The 19,857-nt window shown below is 32.6% G+C and overlaps 3 protein-coding genes across 7 annotated transcripts; 1 reads left to right on the top strand and 2 right to left on the bottom strand.

Annotated features, from left to right (window-relative positions):
- The first annotated feature begins 367 nt into the window (after window positions 1-367).
- LOC120090979 (dolichol-phosphate mannose synthase subunit 2) lies at window positions 368-4,780 on the top strand. 5 transcript variants are annotated; one of them, XM_039048723.1, is made up of 4 exons: window positions 368-730; window positions 2,992-3,123; window positions 3,714-3,820; window positions 4,288-4,780. In XM_039048723.1, exons 3-4 carry the CDS (start codon window positions 3,731-3,733, stop codon window positions 4,438-4,440), a joined length of 243 nt encoding a protein of 80 aa, XP_038904651.1. In that variant the 5' UTR covers window positions 368-730; window positions 2,992-3,123; window positions 3,714-3,730; the 3' UTR covers window positions 4,441-4,780. The 5 variants fall into 5 exon arrangements, with proteins under 5 accessions (XP_038904651.1, XP_038904652.1, XP_038904650.1 ...); XM_039048724.1 differs by having other exon boundaries at window positions 1,984-3,123; XM_039048722.1 differs by having other exon boundaries at window positions 368-1,641.
- A 907-nt stretch (window positions 4,781-5,687) lies between these two features.
- On the bottom strand, window positions 5,688-9,126 carry LOC120091554 (probable calcium-binding protein CML18). Its single transcript, XM_039049644.1, has 3 exons — window positions 8,349-9,126; window positions 7,710-8,255; window positions 5,688-5,990 (listed from the first exon to the last, which is right to left on the bottom strand). The coding sequence occupies exon 2, from the start codon at window positions 8,210-8,212 to the stop codon at window positions 7,721-7,723; it is 492 nt and encodes a 163-aa protein (XP_038905572.1). The 5' UTR covers window positions 8,213-8,255; window positions 8,349-9,126; the 3' UTR covers window positions 5,688-5,990; window positions 7,710-7,720.
- A 3,148-nt stretch (window positions 9,127-12,274) lies between these two features.
- On the bottom strand, window positions 12,275-15,371 carry LOC120092017 (plastoglobulin-1, chloroplastic). The gene is made up of 3 exons (XM_039050207.1): window positions 14,716-15,371; window positions 14,291-14,486; window positions 12,275-12,807 (listed from the first exon to the last, which is right to left on the bottom strand). The coding sequence occupies exons 1-3, from the start codon at window positions 15,279-15,281 to the stop codon at window positions 12,496-12,498; spliced, it is 1,074 nt and encodes a 357-aa protein (XP_038906135.1). The 5' UTR covers window positions 15,282-15,371; the 3' UTR covers window positions 12,275-12,495.
- Window positions 15,372-19,857: the final 4,486 nt, after the last annotated feature.

Here is a 19,857-nt window from a genome sequence, read left to right as displayed (position 1 = left end):
AATTATGTTCATATTCATGAGGTCTTGTGTTCGAATCCTTGAAATGTAATTTTCTCCTCAATCTACAAAATTTCAAGTCCATAATGAAAAGGAAGAGTGTTTAAGTATAGATATAATTAAATTACTAATACTCATCCACTTAAATTTTCGGGTCAATGATTTAACATTAACGAAGTGTATTTTTTTGTTTTTGTTTTAATGGCAGCCATTTGTAGATAGTGATCCCTTCATCCGCAACTATTTCTTGCCACAGGAATATGCAATCCTGATACCTATATTTGCTGGTGTGGTACTTCTGTGCTTCTTAGGCATATTTGTAGGAATGGTGATGCTCAAATCCAAAAAGAAGAAGGCTTGAGGATATCTCTTTGGCAGTAGCATATATATTTTCCAGAACGTTTCTAATTTCTTTACCAATTTTCTGTTTCTGTTTTTATGTTAAAACGCTCGACAATGTCTCGTTGAATTTTCCTTTTTAAATTTAGATTGCGGTTTGGGTCGGTTCTCCGGTTAGCCCGACCCGCTTAAGTAGGGTTAGTAAGTTTTCGATTTCAGTCTCCCATCTTCATCTCCTCTGTCGTCAACGTTACAGATCAAGTTCTCACCTCTGTTACACGTCAAGTTCAGCTTCGCCGTCAACGTCGATAAGGTTTGCTGTCTCTTCGTCCTCATCAAGTTCTCTCCGTCCGCCGCTCCCCTCTCTCTTTGTCCGTCCGTCAGCGTCGATAAGGTTTGCTCGATCTGAAATTTATTATGGGTTTTTGTTTATTTTTTTATTTGAATTTTTTTTCTAGATTTATCTGGGTTTTCTGGGTTTTTTTTATTCCCAATAGAAAAAGAAGAAATTGTTGGATTTTTGTGGGTTTTCTGGGTTTTCTGGGTTTTTAGATACCAAATTGATTTGGGTTTTCTGGGTTTTTTTTATTCCCTAAGTTTTTTCCTTCATTTTGTTCCTATGTTTTCATATTTGATTTGGGTTTTAGTGGAAATTGTTGGATTCACTCAAGTTTCTGTTTATGGGATCTAGGATTTGGTGAACTAATTGAATTTGTTTTTAACTTTTTAGGACTTAGAAAGATTACTCTGTCTGTGATGGTAGATTGGATGGTAGGTTTCTGCTTGAAGATGAAAGATAGATTGGATGGTAGTGGTAGTTTTTGTTGAGAATTGGTAGTAGTTGAAAGTAAAGAAGAAGGAGTTGAAGGGTTTTATTGTTGACTTTTCTTTTTAAAAAAATATATAATTGGTGGAAGTTGGGGACAAAGAAGAAAATGGTTTTACCCCCCAATAAATAATCTTTTTGGATGAACTCTAAGCAACCCTAAATAAAAGTTCTGCTCTTTTCCCAGTGGCAATGCACTTCGTATAATAATAATACCCCAATATATAACCTTTTTGGATGAACTCAAAAATTAAAATTAACCCTTTTAGATTATTAATTGGTAGATGAACTATTCAGTCATCACCAAACATTGAGTACACTGCACAATGTGCACATATCAGAAACTTAAGCACAATGTGCTCTTTTTAAGTATAAGATTGTAGCATTATTTGTGAGTGGCAGACAGAACTTAAAAGCAAAATTAGAGACAAAGGAATCTAGTGCTTTCAGAAGGATTAGAGATAAATCCAACATTGCAGGTATTTCATAAAAGCAATTAATTATATTGTACTATGATCATTTTTTTAAGAAACATTAATATTTGCTGTTCTTTTCAGTCTCGTGTTTTTCCTCTGTAGTCATTCAACTGAAAGATATATATGAGTTTGTCTAATTACTTTGATGCTTCAAAGTCATAAATGTTTGGTTTCAAAAATTAAAGTAGAGAAGAACATGGTGGAGAGTGGCTCAGCCAGTCATTCAAAAATTAAAGCAAAAGCTTTGTTCGCTGTTGATTGATGTTAGCCCATTTATAGTTGATGCTAACAACTAAAGATTATTAAACTTACTAGTGTGTTTAATTTAAATTTTATTTTTCATAGGATGACTTCATCATTTGCAAATGAGACTTCAAATCAAAGTCGTTCTAGTCCAGTAAGATTGTTAGAAAAACAAAACCTATTAAACCAGCTTCATCAGCATGTTAACATTTTATTAAAGTAGAAGGATGTGATCCTGAATATCCTAGGGTTGGTTGTAAGTACCATGGGGTTACGTATGCCTGTGATTCTAAGAGAAATGGTACAACGGATCTAAAAAGACAGAGAAATGTAAGAAGTATACAAAAAAGTCAGAATATTATGTTGAATGAGAGGGAGATTCTGAAAGTAATTTGATGGCTACATCCTTCACTCAAGAAAATTGTAGAACAATGCTTGCTTGTATGGTCATATTAGATGAATTATCATTTAAGTTTGTAGAAAGTGAAGGATTTCGTAAATTTTTTCAGGTATTAAATTCGAAGTTTGTAATTCCATCAAGAGTAACTGTTGCAAAGGATTGTTTTCAAATGTACAAAGTGGTCAAAGAGTTTGTTTAACAACTTATACAAGGACTTTTGTGCAGAATATTAATTATATGGTTATAACGGCTCATTTTATCGACAATGATTGGAATTTGCACCAAAGGATTCTTAACTTTTGTCAAATACCTAATCATAGAGGAGATACGGTAGGTAGTGCAATTGAAAAATGCTTAGAAAGTTGGGGTATTGATAGGCTTTTTACCATAACGTCGATAATGCAAGTTCAAATGATAGAGCTATTGCATATGTAGTTAAAATGTATAGAGGCAAAAATGGATTGGTGTTAGATGGTGAATTTATTCATGTTAGATGTTGTGCTCATATCCTTAATTTAATAGTTGGTGATGCTTTAAAAGATTTGCACGTCTATCATTCAAATTAGAAATGCTGTGAAGTATGTTAGGTCATCACCTACAAGATTGCAAATATTTAAAGATTTTGCCAAAGAAGATAAGATGTCAACAAAAAATTGTCTTACAATGGATGTTCCAACATGATGGAATTCAACTTTCACTATGTTGGACAGAGCAATTAAGTGTCAAAAGACATTTGAAAGATTAGAGAAGCATGAAGTTATTTGCTAAAGGATGATATGCCTACTATTGGAGATTGGGATAACGCAAAAGAGTTTGTAGAGTTCCTAAAGACTTTCTCAGAGGTAACGATAAAGTTTTCAGCATCCATGTTTCTTCAAACATATTTTTTCATGAACTATGTTTGATCCAAGAAATAATTCATGAATACTCTTGGATGAGAATGCATTATTGAGTTAGATGACATTAAGCATGCAGGCAAAATTCATCAAGTATTGGGGTATAACTACAAGTGAGAGGACCAATTTATTGTTATATGTTGCTGTAGTTCTTAACCTTAGATACAAGTTGACTTATTTGAGTTATTGCTTTAATGAATTTTTGGAGGAAGAAAGTGCAAAAAAAAATGGACGAATAAGGTTGAAGAAGAATTTCGTCGTTTGTGTGATGATTATTATATAATAGTGTCAATGCCAAAAGAACAATATCCACAAACACAATCATTCACACCTATTGGAGGATTTAGCTTGCAAAGTCAGAGTGAAATACCTTCTATCTCATGAATGAGATAGAAAACCTCCCAAAGATAAGAGACATAAAAATGTTTTTAAGAGTGTAGAACTAAATATCAAAATGATTTGTTATTGAGTACTCGGTAGTGAAGTGCTTATGGTTAAAATACTTGATACCAAGGGGTCTTGTATGTTTTTCACAGGAAATAATAGCCTCAAAATGGAGTTAGCAGACAAGACGGTTGGATTTTTGTTATCGCTAACCAGCTTGTCTATATTCACTTACTATACTTTCTGGGTCATCATCCTGGTAAGTTCATCTTCATCTTGATAGAGGATATACCAAAATGTGCTTATATTTAGTGAGCTTGGTCATATTCATGATTTTTTTTTTCCTTTTTTGTTTTTTAAGCTGATCATATTCATGATTGATTGTTGTCAACCGTTAAAGAAAAAGTATTGATATAAAGTTAGGGAAAATATCACTCTAGACTTTAGGAGTTATATCAATTTAAATCCTGAACTTTTGTAAATATAAATTTTAATTATGTTCAAATTCATGAGGTCTTGTGTTCGAACCCTTGAAATGTAATTTTCTCTTCAATTGATATTGATTTCTACTTGTGGAGTATTCTACAAAACTTCAAGTCCACAAGGGAAAGGAAGAGTGTTTAAGTATAGATATAATTAAATTACTGATACTCATCAACTTAAACTTTTGGGTTAATCGGTGATTTAACATTAACGAAGTGTATTTTGTTTTTGTTTTAATGGCAGCCATTTGTAGATAGTGATCACTTCATCCACAACTATTTCTTGCCACAGGAATATGCAATCCTGATACCTATATTTGCTGGTGTGGTACTTCTGTGCTTCTTAGGCATATTTGTAGGAATGGTGATGCTCAAATCCAAAAAGAAAAAGGCATGAGGACAATTCTTTGGCAGTTTTTTCCCCCCTTTTTCTTTACTGCCTTCAACCCATCAAATTTTGTGATGATAATATATGTCTTATATTCATTCAGATAAACTAAGATGGTCTAGTGTGTCAAATGGTTGTTGGTCATCTTCTTAGCAAAACTAGTAGAGTAAAAAATATAATGTGGTTTAGAAATTTTTTAAAGTATTCTTTTTTAACAGTTTTTTTTTTTTTCTCTTCACCAAGTTTCTTCTTATCGATAGCATAAAAACTCGATGTGTTTCCAATTTATAGATTTATGTATAATCACAGGGTTTTAATACTCCAATTGGTATAGGGTTTGTATTATCAATTTTAAAATGCATATATATTCAAGAATACCTCTGTTTTCTTTATCAATTACTGGTTTCTGTTTTTCTTAAAATGTTCGACAATGCCTCGTGGAATGGACCTTTTTTTTTTCCATGTTGCATTTTGAATCTCTCTATTTGAATGACTTAAACTTATATTTTTCCGACTTAAAATTATTTCATGTATAATATTTGCTTGTTCTAATATGTCATGAAGTGTATAGCAAAAGTCATGTTTTTCATTTGAATTTCCTTTCTAAATTGTGACCTTCCATTTGTGAAATTAACATATGTTTTGTAACGAATTTATTTAAAAACTTCAATCTCTCTATAATCATATTTCCATTATTTTTTCTGAAAAAAAAATGAAACTTTTTATTAAGATAAGAAAACATCTAATGAGATTTACAGTCCAAAAATGTAGGTTGCCTTTTTGATTGGCTGAATAACCTTTTTGGCTCCAAAAAGTATAACAATCTTCTCATTTTGATAATGATTTACAATTGTTTTTAAGTCCTTAGAAAGTCGATTCTTAGGCTTAAAATTACCATTAAATTCATTGCTCCTTCATTCAACATTCATCTCCTCTCTTAAAACTAAATTGAATATTCAACTTATTTATCAATAAAAACTTCTTTTGTGCTCAATCATGTACACTTTTTCCCCTCTATTTCCAATGTATACAATCTTATTCAATTATGCACATCTTATACCTAAACATCTTCTATGCATCTCGTCTCTATATAAACAAGAGAGTTGTCACCTTATAGTCTTGAGAAAGCATTCACCAATTTGTAGCTCAATCATCAAACAATAGAGATTTCGAAATGGTTGAAGATCAAAACTTTTGTTGGGAATTGAAAAATGAAATTAAACAAGATCTCCAAAGGAAAAAAACAAACTAACACATGAAAGCATCAAACTACCCACCATTCCATATTGAAAACTGGAATTGGAACTAAAATCCTTCACAAAATTCCCTGCAGTGTTTGGTTTGGTTTGGTTTGAACTCCAACTTTTATAAACAACCAAAATTTGAAACCGAACAACTTAAACTCGTGTCCTTTTCAAGCAGAGAAATAGGTAGATTCAGACTAAATAAACATTCAAACTTAACCCATAAATACCATTTTCAATTTCTTGATAAGATCTCCGTGTTGGTACCGTAATGTGCCCTCCAAATATAGCCCATTTGCTGTTTGTTTTTGGTCACTGCAAAAGGATTTATAAGCACACACCTTAATTTTTCATGTTCAAATGGTTGCCAAAAGTTTATATAACAATAATACTAAAAATGTTTATATTTTTAACACAGTTGGATCGCGCATCCATGCACACATCTTAGTTTTTCATGTTCAAATGGTTGTCAGAAGTTTATATAACAATAATGCTAAAAAGGTTTATATTATTAATGCAGGCTAGATCGAGCGTCCATGCACACACCTTAGTTTTTCATGTTCAAATGGTTGCTAGAAGTTTATATAACAATAATGCTAACATTTTTCACAATGATCACTTGACTAAAATGGATGCACGATCCAACCTGCATTAATAATATAAACCATTTTATAAGTAGTCAACATCGTAAACGACGAAAGAGGTTGTTAAAACGAGGGATAGCATAGCATGGCAGATAAGGCAGAACTACTTTCTTTAACAAATCATAGATTTAAACCTTTTACTCCACAATTGACGTAAGGTTTTATAAAAAGAACAAAAAAACATAGATATTTGTGATTGTACAAGTGGATAGTGAGATGTAAATAGTATAATTTAGAAGCTGAGAGAAGAGAATTCAAGTAAATGTGTAGTACTTATCAGGGGCATGCTTTTGTATATGGATTGATAGGAGAAAAGGGAGAATTGGAAACCCTACGATCTTCCTCGAGGTTGTACCCCTTTATTGTGCAAATAAGGTGATTTAGGGGAAATAAATAAATTGAAAATTCGACGCATGTCCCTAGGTTTTACTTTTTTGCGAACATGGCAAATGACTTTCGCCTAAAAATTTGATTATTATCTGATTTCTATATAATTGTTATCTGATTTTTATGTGATTGTTATATGATTATTATGTGATTGTTATATGATTATTACAAAAAAGTTTAGGTCACAGTTTTGGTTTCTTAAAATATATTTGTCATACAATGTAATTTTCCGTGATTTAACGGTAGAAAAACTGAGTAACAAGTTTATCCCTACTTTTTTTTCAAAAAAGAAAAGCCCATAAAGAATTTCTAAAAATCATACATGGACAAAACAAAAACCTTTTACAATGATAAAAAAGAAATACTCCTAAGCCAAATGCCAAATACACTGCGGGTGTTTGGCCCACTTGGCCCACTGGCTTCATATGCGGGTGTGAAATAATCCACTTCAATAATGATACTTTTGAAGTTTCTACATTTATGGAAAAACTTCATATTTTTCTCTCTCCTCCCATCTAATGTTTACTAACTCCAAATTAAACAACTCTACATTTCACATACATACTTCCTAACTTTAGTAATTCCAGATTTAGAACTCACTCGGTACCTCCAAACAACCCCTAAATAAGAAAAAGTCTCAATAAAGAGACTCTGTAGCCCTGTATTTTACAAGTTCACATATTTGAGTTTATATGCCCTGTATTTTCTATTTTGATTATCAAGTTTATGTAGTCTATAATTAATGTAAGAGTTCATGGTTGACAAGATATAATGGATAACTTTATAGATATGGCTTCAAAAATCTAGATTAGTATAATCTAAGTTGTGTATAACTTTCTAACATTAACACAAGTACATAGATATAGTACACATAAAGCAAAGGTATGCACAGACTTTATAATCTCAATATTCTAAACAAACCCAACATGTGAATCAAAGTCCTAACACTCTCAATTGAAAGAAAACTGCAGCAATTTTTCCAATGAGAGAAAGAGAGAGTTACCAGAAAAACCATCATGCCCAGGAATTATCAAATGCAGCAGAAGTAATTGCCTGAGAAAACTCTTGAAAATTGATTCTGCCATCGCCATCGGTATCGGCTTCCCTGATCATTCCGGTGAGCTCCTCTGCCGTAAGAGCGTGGCCGAGTTTGGCCATCGAGTGAGCCAACTCAGCCGCAGTGATAAACCCATTCCCATCTCTATCAAACATCCTAAACAACTGCTTTAATTGCTCCTCTGTGTAAGGGCATTTCGCCGATACCAGCTCTGGCTCCACCAGAGCTACGAACTCTGAGAATTCCACTAATCCATTGCTGTTCGTATCCGCCTTCATTATCAAATTCTCAAGCTGATCTGGACTCGGCTTCAAACCAAGTGATCGTAATAGCGATCCGAGTTCAAGTTGAGTCAAACTCCCGTCGTTGTTCCGATCGAACGACCGGAAGATTTCCCTCAACTCCGCAATTTGTTCGTCGTCTAACTTAATCGGTTGCTTGTCGCTCATGTTAATAAACAGAGCCCTAATTGCTTCAAAATTTCTGTAAAACCTATAACAAGATCCCCAAACAATAATCTATCTCCAATTCCAAATCTCAACCAAAACCAAAAAAAGGAAAATCCGCATTCAATTACCAATTTACCTCCAGTTCTTCTTCTTCTTCTTCTTCTTCTTCTTCTTCTTCTTCAGTAGAATAGGAAATCGAATCCTTAGGTTTTCAGGATTTTTCCCCCTTTGGATTCATCCAATCCACTCCACAAACAACAATAAAACATCAATACCTGGAAAATTCCAATCAGGATTTCCCAAAACAAAAACGAATCGATCGAAACCAACTGAGAATTTTCAGAACGGCTTTTTGAGATCGAGATCGAGATCGAACGATCCGAAACGTGCAACAATGTCGTCGTTCTTCCTCCTCGTTCGGTGGATCGACCGAATCGCCCGTGAATATTCTAGCTCACCGAAAAATCGGATCCTTAAAGAATTTTTCAGAAGAACAAGAAGGATCGATAAACAGAGAAGTTTTGTAACGAATTAAAACTTTCCGATTGGTTTCGAAGAAATTAAAAATTGCATCGAAACGAAAGCCAAAATTCTTCGAAAAACCTACTATTATCCTAATCTAATCTCCTTTTTTTATAAAAATTAATTTTAAAATTTTTTTAAAAACAATAATTAATTTTAATTCTATTGGTTTTCCTTCAAAAATTTTCCCAGAAAATTATTCCGTAGGGAAAATCCGATAGAAAAGGCGGGAATTTCGTGACAAAGTCGCACGTCTTTTTTAAATGCCGACGTGTATTCCGTTAGAGTCATATCGTCAACTACTTTTTGAATTAATTTTCTACAGATCCTCTGCGGGTGTATTTATCTAAACTCGTTACACCCTGATTGAAACAACCAATCACCTCTTGCCACTTCATCTTTCTCTCATATCATTGGTTCCTTTTTTGTATTTGAAAAAATTTTATATTTTTTTTCTGCTGAATTTTGTTATTTGGAGATGTAATCAAACACAAAATTTTCCATATATTTTTGTTTCTATACTACTACTTTCAATTTTATATATATACCATTTGTACAATTATTTTCCCAATGAAAATATAATTTTGTTACAAATTTAAATATACAATCTTTATCAACTAAAATTTAGAAAACTAAGGTTTTATTCAGTAACTATTTTATATTTTATTTTTGTTTTTTTAAATTTAAGTCTATTCTCCCTTCATCTCTTACAATCATTTACATTTTTGTTAAGTATAATTATTGAATTCTTATCCAAATATAAAATAATAATAATAATAATAACATTTTAAAAACTATCTTTTTTAATTTTCAAAGTTTGAGTTGTTTTTCAAACTACCCATAAAAATTAGATAACAAAGAAAGAAATTTAGAGGTGAGAATAATGTTTATAGACTTAATTTTTAAAAACTAAAAACAAAAAAAACGAAAAATGTTATGCCTAAATTATTTCTGTGATGAAACCGTGAAAAGAGATCAAAAGTGTATTTTAATAATAGTATATTAATTTGGGACTTAGTCAATTTGATTTGATGACATTATTTTAATTGGAACTTCGTCAATTTGATTTGATTTTTTTTTTTTTTTGAAACTAATTCAATTATTTCTTGAACATTTGAAATCGATTTGTATTCTTTTCGTTTTCAAGTCCTGGAAACCGTTCGACATCAAATAATTTTCCATTGTTCTCTCTTTTTTTTTTTTTAGTATTTTTTTTTTTTACGAATCGATAATGTACGTGTACATTTAATGTACTATTGTTAGTTGTTTCCAACCCCTCTATTTTATTGTATTTGCTTATTCAAATTTTATATTAAGTATATTTAAATCTCCAATTTAACATATGTAATATGATATTACTATAACTAATTTCAATTTGTTTGAAAATCTGATTTGGCAATTAAAATATAAACACGAACACTTCAAAATTCATTTTTTATAAGTTCCTTGCATTGCAGGTTAAGAAGGCTATTAATTTTATATATTTATACTCGAAACTTCAAGAGTTATATTAATTAAAATCCTAAAATTGTATCAAACTTAAATCCTAAAATTTTTCTTTAAAATAAATAACCAACTTTTCTAAGTGAATCAATTTAGATCAATTATTAGAATTTCATTTTAAAATTGGTTTTTTAGTAAAACAATTGTGAAGTGGAAGATTGAATCTCCGACCTCTAGAGATGAAGTCATGTCAATATAATTGTATTAAGTTCATTTTGGCAATTTCGTTTCAAGACCGTCAATGCATAAGTTACACACATGTATAAAATTTAATAGATAGTATCAATTCTTCAATAAATTTGGATGATTTGAGCTTAGTTCAAACAAAACCAAGTGCACATAGCTAAATAACTAATAAATAATCTAAATTGGTTCACTTATAAAAATTTCGAGTTTAAAGCGATACAATTATTAGTTTAAAATTTTAATTGATACAACTCCACTGAATTAGAGATATAACTAGATGTCCATTAAATCAAATGATAAGAAAATTTGCAGAGTTGATCATCACTTAGTTGGACTTGGACATAAGTTATATAGGGATCAAATTACCCTTCAAATTACCACAACTATGGTACTGCTCCCCCTCCTTTCCAAGGGAGGGGATAAAGTTTAAAGGTTTGTTTGGTTCACAATCTAAATTCTATTTTATGTTTTCATATTTACTAAGTTCAACGAATACATGTTTGGCAGACAATCCGAATTCTGTTTTTAAAAATAGTTTTCGAATTTTATAATTTGCAAATTTTAAAAACAACAATTTTATGTTTTCTTTGTATCCAAGATTTTAATCTTAAAATTCAAAATGTAGAATTATATTAAATAAGAATAAAAACATTTAGAAATAGTGTCATATTATGAACCCAATTCAATTTTTTTAAAAAAATAATAATAAAAAAAATATGTACTATTAAATTAGGTTAAACTCTAAGTTTGGTGTATGATTTAAATAAAGTTAAAATTTAAAAGTTAATTTCATTTATAATCCCTATAGTTTGTTAGAATTTTCTCAAATAGTCCCTGCCATAGGAATTATTTACTATGAAACTTTTATCAGTGGTAAATTCCGATAATAAGACCTAGATTTTAACTTATTCCAAACCATAGGGACCAAAAAAAAAAATTTCTATAAATTATATAATATTACAAAACAATAATTATACAATTATTTCAACATAAAACATGTTCATAAATAAATTATTAATAATTTATTGTCAACTAATATTTAGTGTAACTACAACTAGTTTGCAACGGTTTAAATTAGAATCAAATTTCTGAATTTTGCTACCAAGCACATCTTAAAATATGAAATAAAACTCTGTTTTCATTTAATCCCTTGTTTTCAAATTCTCTATCAAACAGACCCTAAACAATTGAGCTCTAGGAGAGTTTCTTTTTTTTTTTTTTTTTTTGTATATGAGAGTGTCGTGATCAGCTAGCGCCCACATTATTCATTCTCTTGAGGTAAATCGTTTCTTCCTACACTTAATTGTCAAAGAAACTCATAAAAGATTAAATCCTAAGACTTAAGTCTTGAACTCGTTCTCTCTCAACTCTTTATCGTACCTATAGCCCTTGTATCGGATCTTTAGGTCAACTCATAAGGATTAAACTAGAGAATTACTTAGACACGACATGGAAATGTAGGGTAGAAAAGGACAGCCCTAAATAATAGGGTAAGAATCATATATTTTCATGTAAATAGGACTTCTTCATGAGGGAAGAAATGTAAATGAACTATCGACGTCCTCTGATGTGAAGTTGCTTGCAGTAGTGAGGGCACACTATTTTGTAATTCAGGGTTGGGAGTGAAAGAGGACGACAAGTAGCCAAGTGGGAGACTGTTTAGCATTTTGGGAGAGAGTTGAAACTCTCGAATGTCGAACAAAGCTGTGTATTCCTTTTCTTTCAAGTAATCGGAATATCGAGTCGGTTTTCTATCTAATATAGACAGTCTTTGTATCACATAGTTACAACTGATTCAAATTGCAGGAACAAAGTTCGACATTTCTAAAGATTCAGATAGACAAATGCAGGTATAGATCATGCTCGCACATTTATTCAGAATTTTCGATTTATGCTTCTCCTTTTTTATCCCCCTTCACAAATTAGAAGGTACAAGACTACTATGGTAGATGCATGGTGCATGGTCAATATATCTTATGTATCATGCTCATTTAGAAAGTAGTATTTCATGACGTGATATTCAAAAATTAAGCAATTACATGCCAGACTCGACTACAGAAAGTACCTGATTTTCACTGATCTAATAGAGCACTCCCTTCTTTAACAAGAACAAAAAGACCACCATCACCCCTTGAGATTCGAAGATCTTTATCGAGGTATGTAATAAGTAGCCAAGACCTGTTACGATCGCCTGGAATCGGTATCTTGAGGGGAGGCTGACCGGAAATGACCTGGAATAGACTTGCTATTGTTTGCTGTATTGGATCAAGAGTTTGTTGGACAGGAGATAAATTAACTTTCTGTCCAAATATGTCTATATTTTCTGGAAGATCAAGCCTTGACTTTATCTCAGGAGGTTGCAGAATACCTTCTTTGAATTGAACCTGAACATAATTTGAAGAAGACTAGTCAGATTTAGAACCTCCTTGTACAGCAGGAATTTTAGCATTCAGATTGTGGAACATACTTCAACACACTCAATTAAATGTCATTTTGTTACAGGAACTATGGCTCATCGATTAATCATAATCAAACAGAGAATTTACATGAAATCAAAATGCTGTGTCCAAGTTCCACGTTAGACTTGGCAAGCATATGCTTATTGCATAAAGTTCTAAAACGTTTAACCCTGGCAAAACGGAATTTGCAGCATTGAATTTAAATTGTTGTTGTTTCTATCAATCCACATCCACCCTAAAGCCAAGACTCTAGAAACACCAAGGGTTTTCCTTATTAAGCTCACTAAAACATTTGAACATTCAAACATAACGACTTTTTGAGTAACTCAAAGACTTCAGGCCTTGGTCAACAGGGCTGCTCTTGGTAGCTTAATGATATTCTTTTTTTTATTATCCCAATGACTAGATTGTTACAGAAAGATAGATCGAAGTTGAGAAGATGCAGCCACAAAAACTAACAATTTAATCACCACTCACCTAGCTGACAATATTCTTATTTCTTTAATTTTTTTGGAAATAGGCTTTTCCATTTCTTGTTCTTTACTCTATGAAATAACCATCATGGATTGGCCTAGTGGTCAATAAGAGTCATGGTTTTAAGTTTAATACAAGGCTAAGAAGAAATTGGTTCAATCTAAAGTGGCCACGTACCTAGGATTTAATATCCTATGAGTTTGCTCGACACCCATGTTGTAGAGTCAAATAGGTTGTCCTGTAAGATTAGTTGAGGTGCTTGTAATCTAGCCTGGACAGTCTGTAAAATGTCTACAAGTTTTGAACGTAATACAATAGGGTTCTTGTTTCATGTTTTAATGTATTTGTTATATTCTTTGTCTAGAGGACACAAATTATAAGATTTTGTTAAATCACCAATTGACCCAAAAGCTTAAGATGATGAGTGAAAGAAAATTTGATATCATATCAACAATCTAAGGGGTTGTTTGGGCCCCCAACTTGAAGTTGTAGCCCACTCCATGTTTGGGGCTTCAAATATAATAGTGGTGTTTACAACTATTTATAACCCATGATTGACTACATTAGTACTATTCGAAATCCCTCTTTGTCAAATGTTTACTATTTTCTACCCGTCTTTTTTTTACCTCGTTGTCACATGTTTACCGTTAACTACCCAGACTAAAATAGTTTGTCCCAGACACGAATTATTGTAGCTCATGGACTACAATAACCAACCCAGCCCGCAAATGCCCCTAACACATTTATCTTAAAAATTAGAGGACAATATAGATGAAACACCTATGATTTCTTTTTATTTCAAAAATGGGAGAAACAAAAGGTAAGAAATATGCCTTTGCAAACAAGGACGGATAATATAGTTGTCAAACGTGAAAAACACAGAACATATAATTCTAAAGAAAGACGACAAAAAAAATTGTGCAAATAAAAACACCTGTATCCTTGAAGGAGTCCGAACTTCAAAAGCGGCAGATGCACTGAAAGAAAATGTGGTAAATGGACTGGACAAAGTGGTGGAGTTCACAATGGTTAGCGTATTTGAGTCAATTTTTTGAGTAATCTTCTCCACTTTCACCAATGGCAATGATCCTAATGCTAAAAGTGGCAGCAGCTCGGAAAATGCAGTATACCTAATCCATCACAAATCAAACATGGCATTCAGAAGCAACATTCAACATTGTCGTTCAACGGTTTATGAACTCCCTTAAACAGGAAATGAGCTCTCTTTCAATCGCAATATTCGCACCTGAAGCTTTAGCTAAAGAACATACAGAATTCTCTTCGAACATGCATACTATCCGCTAATCAGGAATCAGATTATAGATGAAGAACGAGATTAAAATTCCGTAATGAACTTACAGTAGAATCCAGTTACCATCTAGAAGTCCAGAGGCCTCAACCGGCGCCGGAGTTGGATTCGCCGCCTCCAACTGGTTCACAATCTCCAAAACCTCAGCCCTTTCCTCCAACCCAGCCCTAAATCCAAACTCAGTCCCGTAAACCGTATCAACCAAACATCTCTTAAGTTCAAAAAGCTTATCATCCACATACTCCTCACTCTTATCCTCAACTACAGCAGCTTTACCATTACCTACATCGCCGCCCCACTCGTCATCTTCCTTCGGCGGATCGAACTCCGGGAATCTCGTCAACGAAGAGTCAGGATCGGGTTCGGCTTCTTCGCCCCACTCATCGGTGATCTTCGGACGAGAATCTTCGGCATCTTCGTTGGTGGTAGATGCGTCGTCGGAGAGAGAAGAACTCAGGCGAAGGGAGGGGAATCTGAGAGCGCCAGATTGTTTATGAGAGAGGTTGAAGGAGAGAAATGATGGAAAAGAAATGGTGGGAAGAGGAGAGAAGAGTGGGAATTTAGGGTTTGCAGTGAAGAAGAGGGAACACCGTGAAGAAGACAACGGAGAAGCCATTTTTGTGAGCTCGTGAGTTCCGAGGTGTTCGAATGAACCACCATTTTTCTTTTTCTTTTTTCTAAATTAATCCACAGCCAGAATTTTTTAGAACTGTTTTTGTGTTTCTCTCTCTCTCTCTCTCTCTCTATATATATATATATATATTTGTTTTTATTTTTATTATTTTTTTTTTTGGGAGAAAAGTGTTTCTATATATGATCGTCTTTTTTTTTACTAATTTTATGAATTAAAGTTTTATTAAGGTTGATGATTCAACTATTAATATAGAGACGTTATTTTAACTCCAGATTTAAAATGTTGATATGGGATATTTTAAAAAAATAAAACAAAACAAAACAAAAATCAATTTTTCTCAACAGAAAAAAAGAAGCGATTTTTTTTATAAAAAAAAAAGCTTAGTACATTTTATAATGAGTTAAAACGCGTACTGTTTTTTCTTTTTTACAATAAGTATTGTTTATATTATGAAGTTAAATTATATTGTTTTGTTATGTTTCCTTAATTTAGTATGATATAATAAAGAACTTAAGAGAGAAATAGCAAATTATTAAGTTTCGTTTGGAAAAATGGTAAAAATATTTTTAAATTATAAAAATACCAAAACAAGTTTATATAATAGAAAATATTAATTAATAAATGACAAAACTGTCATAAAATAACAAAATTAAGTACAAACGAGAATGGAAAGATATACTGCTTCAAAAGCAACTCGAATACCATAAATATACTCTACCTACACATTCTAAAACCACAAATATATGGTATCTAAACATTCAAAAAGCAAAAATTAAGAATCACCCAATATGGTCATTAACGCTTACAGCTACCTATTGAATACATGTATACGAGGGAAGATAGCCACCAGGCGGTGGGGTAATTAGAAACTTGATGTCTACAACCATGGACTTCCTCCGAGGTGAGAAAGAGTAAAGTTGATTACACCAATGAAGTTGTTATTGGCAAGTGAGTATTTGAATGAATTGTAACTTCAGGACGATGTGACTATTGGAAATATGATTGCGTGTGACATCAAACCAGTTGTAGAGAGTTTCATCTGTTGAATTGTACGTCCTAAAACTCGCATATTGTAATGTTAAACATATTATATTATCAATAAAGACGTTATTGACGTTTATTCAATAAAATTGTTGTTGAATATGTGAATTGCACTAGTAAAGTCTAAATCCAATAAACTAAATATCCATGATTATTATTTGAATACATGAACTTTATGTGGAGACATAAGAATGGATTAAGTTCAGTAAATAGTCAAAATGGTCTATAGTGTATGAATAAGGTTGGGTACCTTATTCTAGTAACACTATTGGAAGCAGCCCACTCTGTAGTTGTTACAATTTGTTGTAAAGTGTTACAAAAGAAGTGATCATGATTCGTTCATATATTGACATGAGTGAAAGAATTCTTATTCAAGAGTGCCTACGAGCGGAAATGAATATTTCCAATTCATTGTGACAGAATTTCCACATATACATTCAAACATACTAAAATACATTCATAATGCTAAATTATTGACATGCTCAAAAGAACAATAAATAAGGGATCGAGCGATTATACCAGTTGAAGACTTATTCTTCACAGCAAATCTCGCTTTTGCTGAGACGGTAAGCTATTGCTCAGCAAAACTCAATCGTCTACCTTGAATGGTCTCCACACGAATAGAAGAAAACGGGGATGACACCATCCTCAGAGCCCTCAGTATTCTTGGAGTGAAAATCCAAAGGATGAGTTTTGGTAGAGGGAGGGAGGAAAGAAGATCGTATACAACGATCAAGCAAGTAGGAGATAAGTTCGCCTATCGTATAGACAAAATGTTTGATTATTTAGGTGAAGTATACGATCGTATAGGAAAAGGTAAGCGATCATGTAGGAAAAACTAAGTGATCGTCTATACGATCATTTAGTAAATATCAGGCATTAAACGATCGCTTAGGAAAAGGTAAACGATCATTTAGTAAATAGCGTGTGCGGGTATAATTGTTAAGCGATTGTTCAGCACTATTGTATAGGTAAGCGATCGTTCAAGCATTATCGTATAGGTAAGCATTAGTTTAAGCACTATCGTATGGGCATAAGTTTTGCTAAGCGATGACACTCTTCAATACAATGTCCGCACATACCATGTTTAATACACTGTGAGATATTTAAGCGTCTCAAAGTGATTTTTCAACTTATTCATCCATTATGAAAACATAAAAGACGTTGTCCTATTACCCCTTTAACCGTCCAATTAATAGACAATGAATATCATCACGTCATATTCATAACCCATGAATTAATATCATATATTAATCATAGTAATTTTTCTCCACTAGATATAAATCATATTTATATCTAATTTCCTCAAAATTAAAGTATCTCATACATAAAGTTAATTATATCATATATAATTAATTATATCATATATAATTAACTAGTTCAATTATATCATATATATCGAACTCCCTCTTGTCAATTTGAATATTTCAAACTGACTCAAAAAGCTGACTCTCAACTTGTATCCAAGCTACTAAGGGACCTTATGGACCTATGACTCGAAGCTCCAATGTTACACGAATACTAAATAAACTATTTAGCCACAATATCCACCATCCGTTAAATGTCAGGCATTCTACTAAAGATCGATAGTTGAACCCTTCTTACCATAGATATATCTTTATGTCCATTGGATATATCCAATCATCAGTACGATGACCTTCACAGATGCTCTTAAGTACAGCTGGCCAATTTACCTTTTTGCCCCTATAGTTATATCTTACTCTTTAAGTACTACTGATTCATCTAATGAACAAGACAACACAGTTCTACTATGTGTGAAATCTCTCGGGCCATGAGAAGGTGTGTGGCGCCACATCATTCAAGCCCTAGGACCAACCCTTAAGAGAGAAATCTATCTACTTATCCCTGTTTCGGGAAAGAAGTGAACTTTATCTTATGAAGCTGAATTCCCAACTCTCAAATCAGACAAATCCCCAAAGTGGTAGATTTGAGTCGACACTCTGGCCACTCGCACCCATGTAAATCAAAAGATCAACCTCAACGGTAGGAGTTCCCAACTCACTCAGGATTGAGGTCATTTACATATGGTCATCCTAGTGAAGTGAAGTCTCAGTCACGAACGGAGTTATATGACGATACGTTAACACTTCGATGTCAGGTCTTATACAAACTCTTTGGATAGGACTTCCCCGCTCATATGTTCCCTACACGAATGATCATGATCAGACCATCTGTGATAAATCGCAACACTTGTAACTATTCCACAAAGCGAGTCGTATCCGTAGTGTTACCAGAATAAGGTTTCCTTCCTATATCCATATATTACAGACCATTTTGGTTGTCACTTAAGATATGATCCACTTATATGTCACTACATACATGCTTAAGTTACATAAAGACAACCAGGGATATTAGGTTTATTGGTTTGTGGTAAAATAAAAAAATATCTAAATGTGCAAAGTCAATAAGTGAAGTAAATATCATATATATTATATATCACAAGCGTTCTTACAAAGTTGTTTACAAACTACAGGACACGAGACTTTAGGGCACAAATCCCAACAATGAGGATGCATCCTATGTAATGAGTTTGCATGAGATCATAGCAAGAATTAAGTCACTTTTACTTTATAATGTTGTTTACTGTTTAAGACTAATTATTTCAAAGTGATGATGTAGGTAACTTGATCTTAATTCTGAGTTAACTATGAACTCTTGTTTATTTTGAATTATCTTTAGATGTGCATGGGTGAGGGTTGGCTCAACAGCATTGGCTCGATAAGCCTCCCATTTTAGGGGTAAGATCAGGTAGATAGCTGGGGACATAGGGTGCAAGACGAAATTCACTTCTACCCGCTTTTAGGGATAGTAGAGAGGTTGTTCCCTTAAGTGCTGATTCAGGATCTTGAACAAGGGGCCTCACCCTCTCATTGGCTTGAGAGGGACTCAGTTTAGTGATTGGATCACAAACCAATTGTTCATTAGAGGATTTGGGGGACTTAAGGAACAAGATGTAATCTCGGGGGTAAAATACCTTTTGACCTAACCATTATTACGAACAACTTGTGAATGGTTAACTTACTAATCATAGTTATATCAAATGGACATAATATTTTTATAACGAGGGGAGTAAAACTACTGGTTTTAGTGAAGTAAAGTCCACGAGGTTAACTTTCCCCCGATAATTAACAAATGGTAGTTAATTAGGTTAAAGAGTTCAACCGATTAATCATGGATCGTTGGAGCCCATGATTTGTAAGTCCATGAGGTCTCTCCATTAGCTCATATCGGACTAAACCTTAGAATAGTGTGACGAACGAATTTAAAGTGTTTAAATTTGGTTTTTTGAGCAAAGTGGTAAATATATACGATATATTTAATCTAATGTTTAATTGTGAATTAAACATAAAGAGAGAGAAAATAGGAGATATTTAAATAAAATTTAAATATTAAGATTATGAATAATGATTCACATTGATTGGGATTGTTGTTGGATTTAATATTCAATTAAATTAATTAAATTATTTAATTAATTATTTAATATTAATTTATTTTT

The sequence above is a fragment of the Benincasa hispida genome, chromosome 11, assembly GCF_009727055.1.
Source record: "Benincasa hispida cultivar B227 chromosome 11, ASM972705v1, whole genome shotgun sequence".
Taxonomy (NCBI): Eukaryota; Viridiplantae; Streptophyta; class Magnoliopsida; order Cucurbitales; family Cucurbitaceae; genus Benincasa; species Benincasa hispida.
The sequence above is the reverse complement of the archived record's forward strand: the minus strand, read 5'-3'. Positions and strand labels throughout refer to the sequence as shown.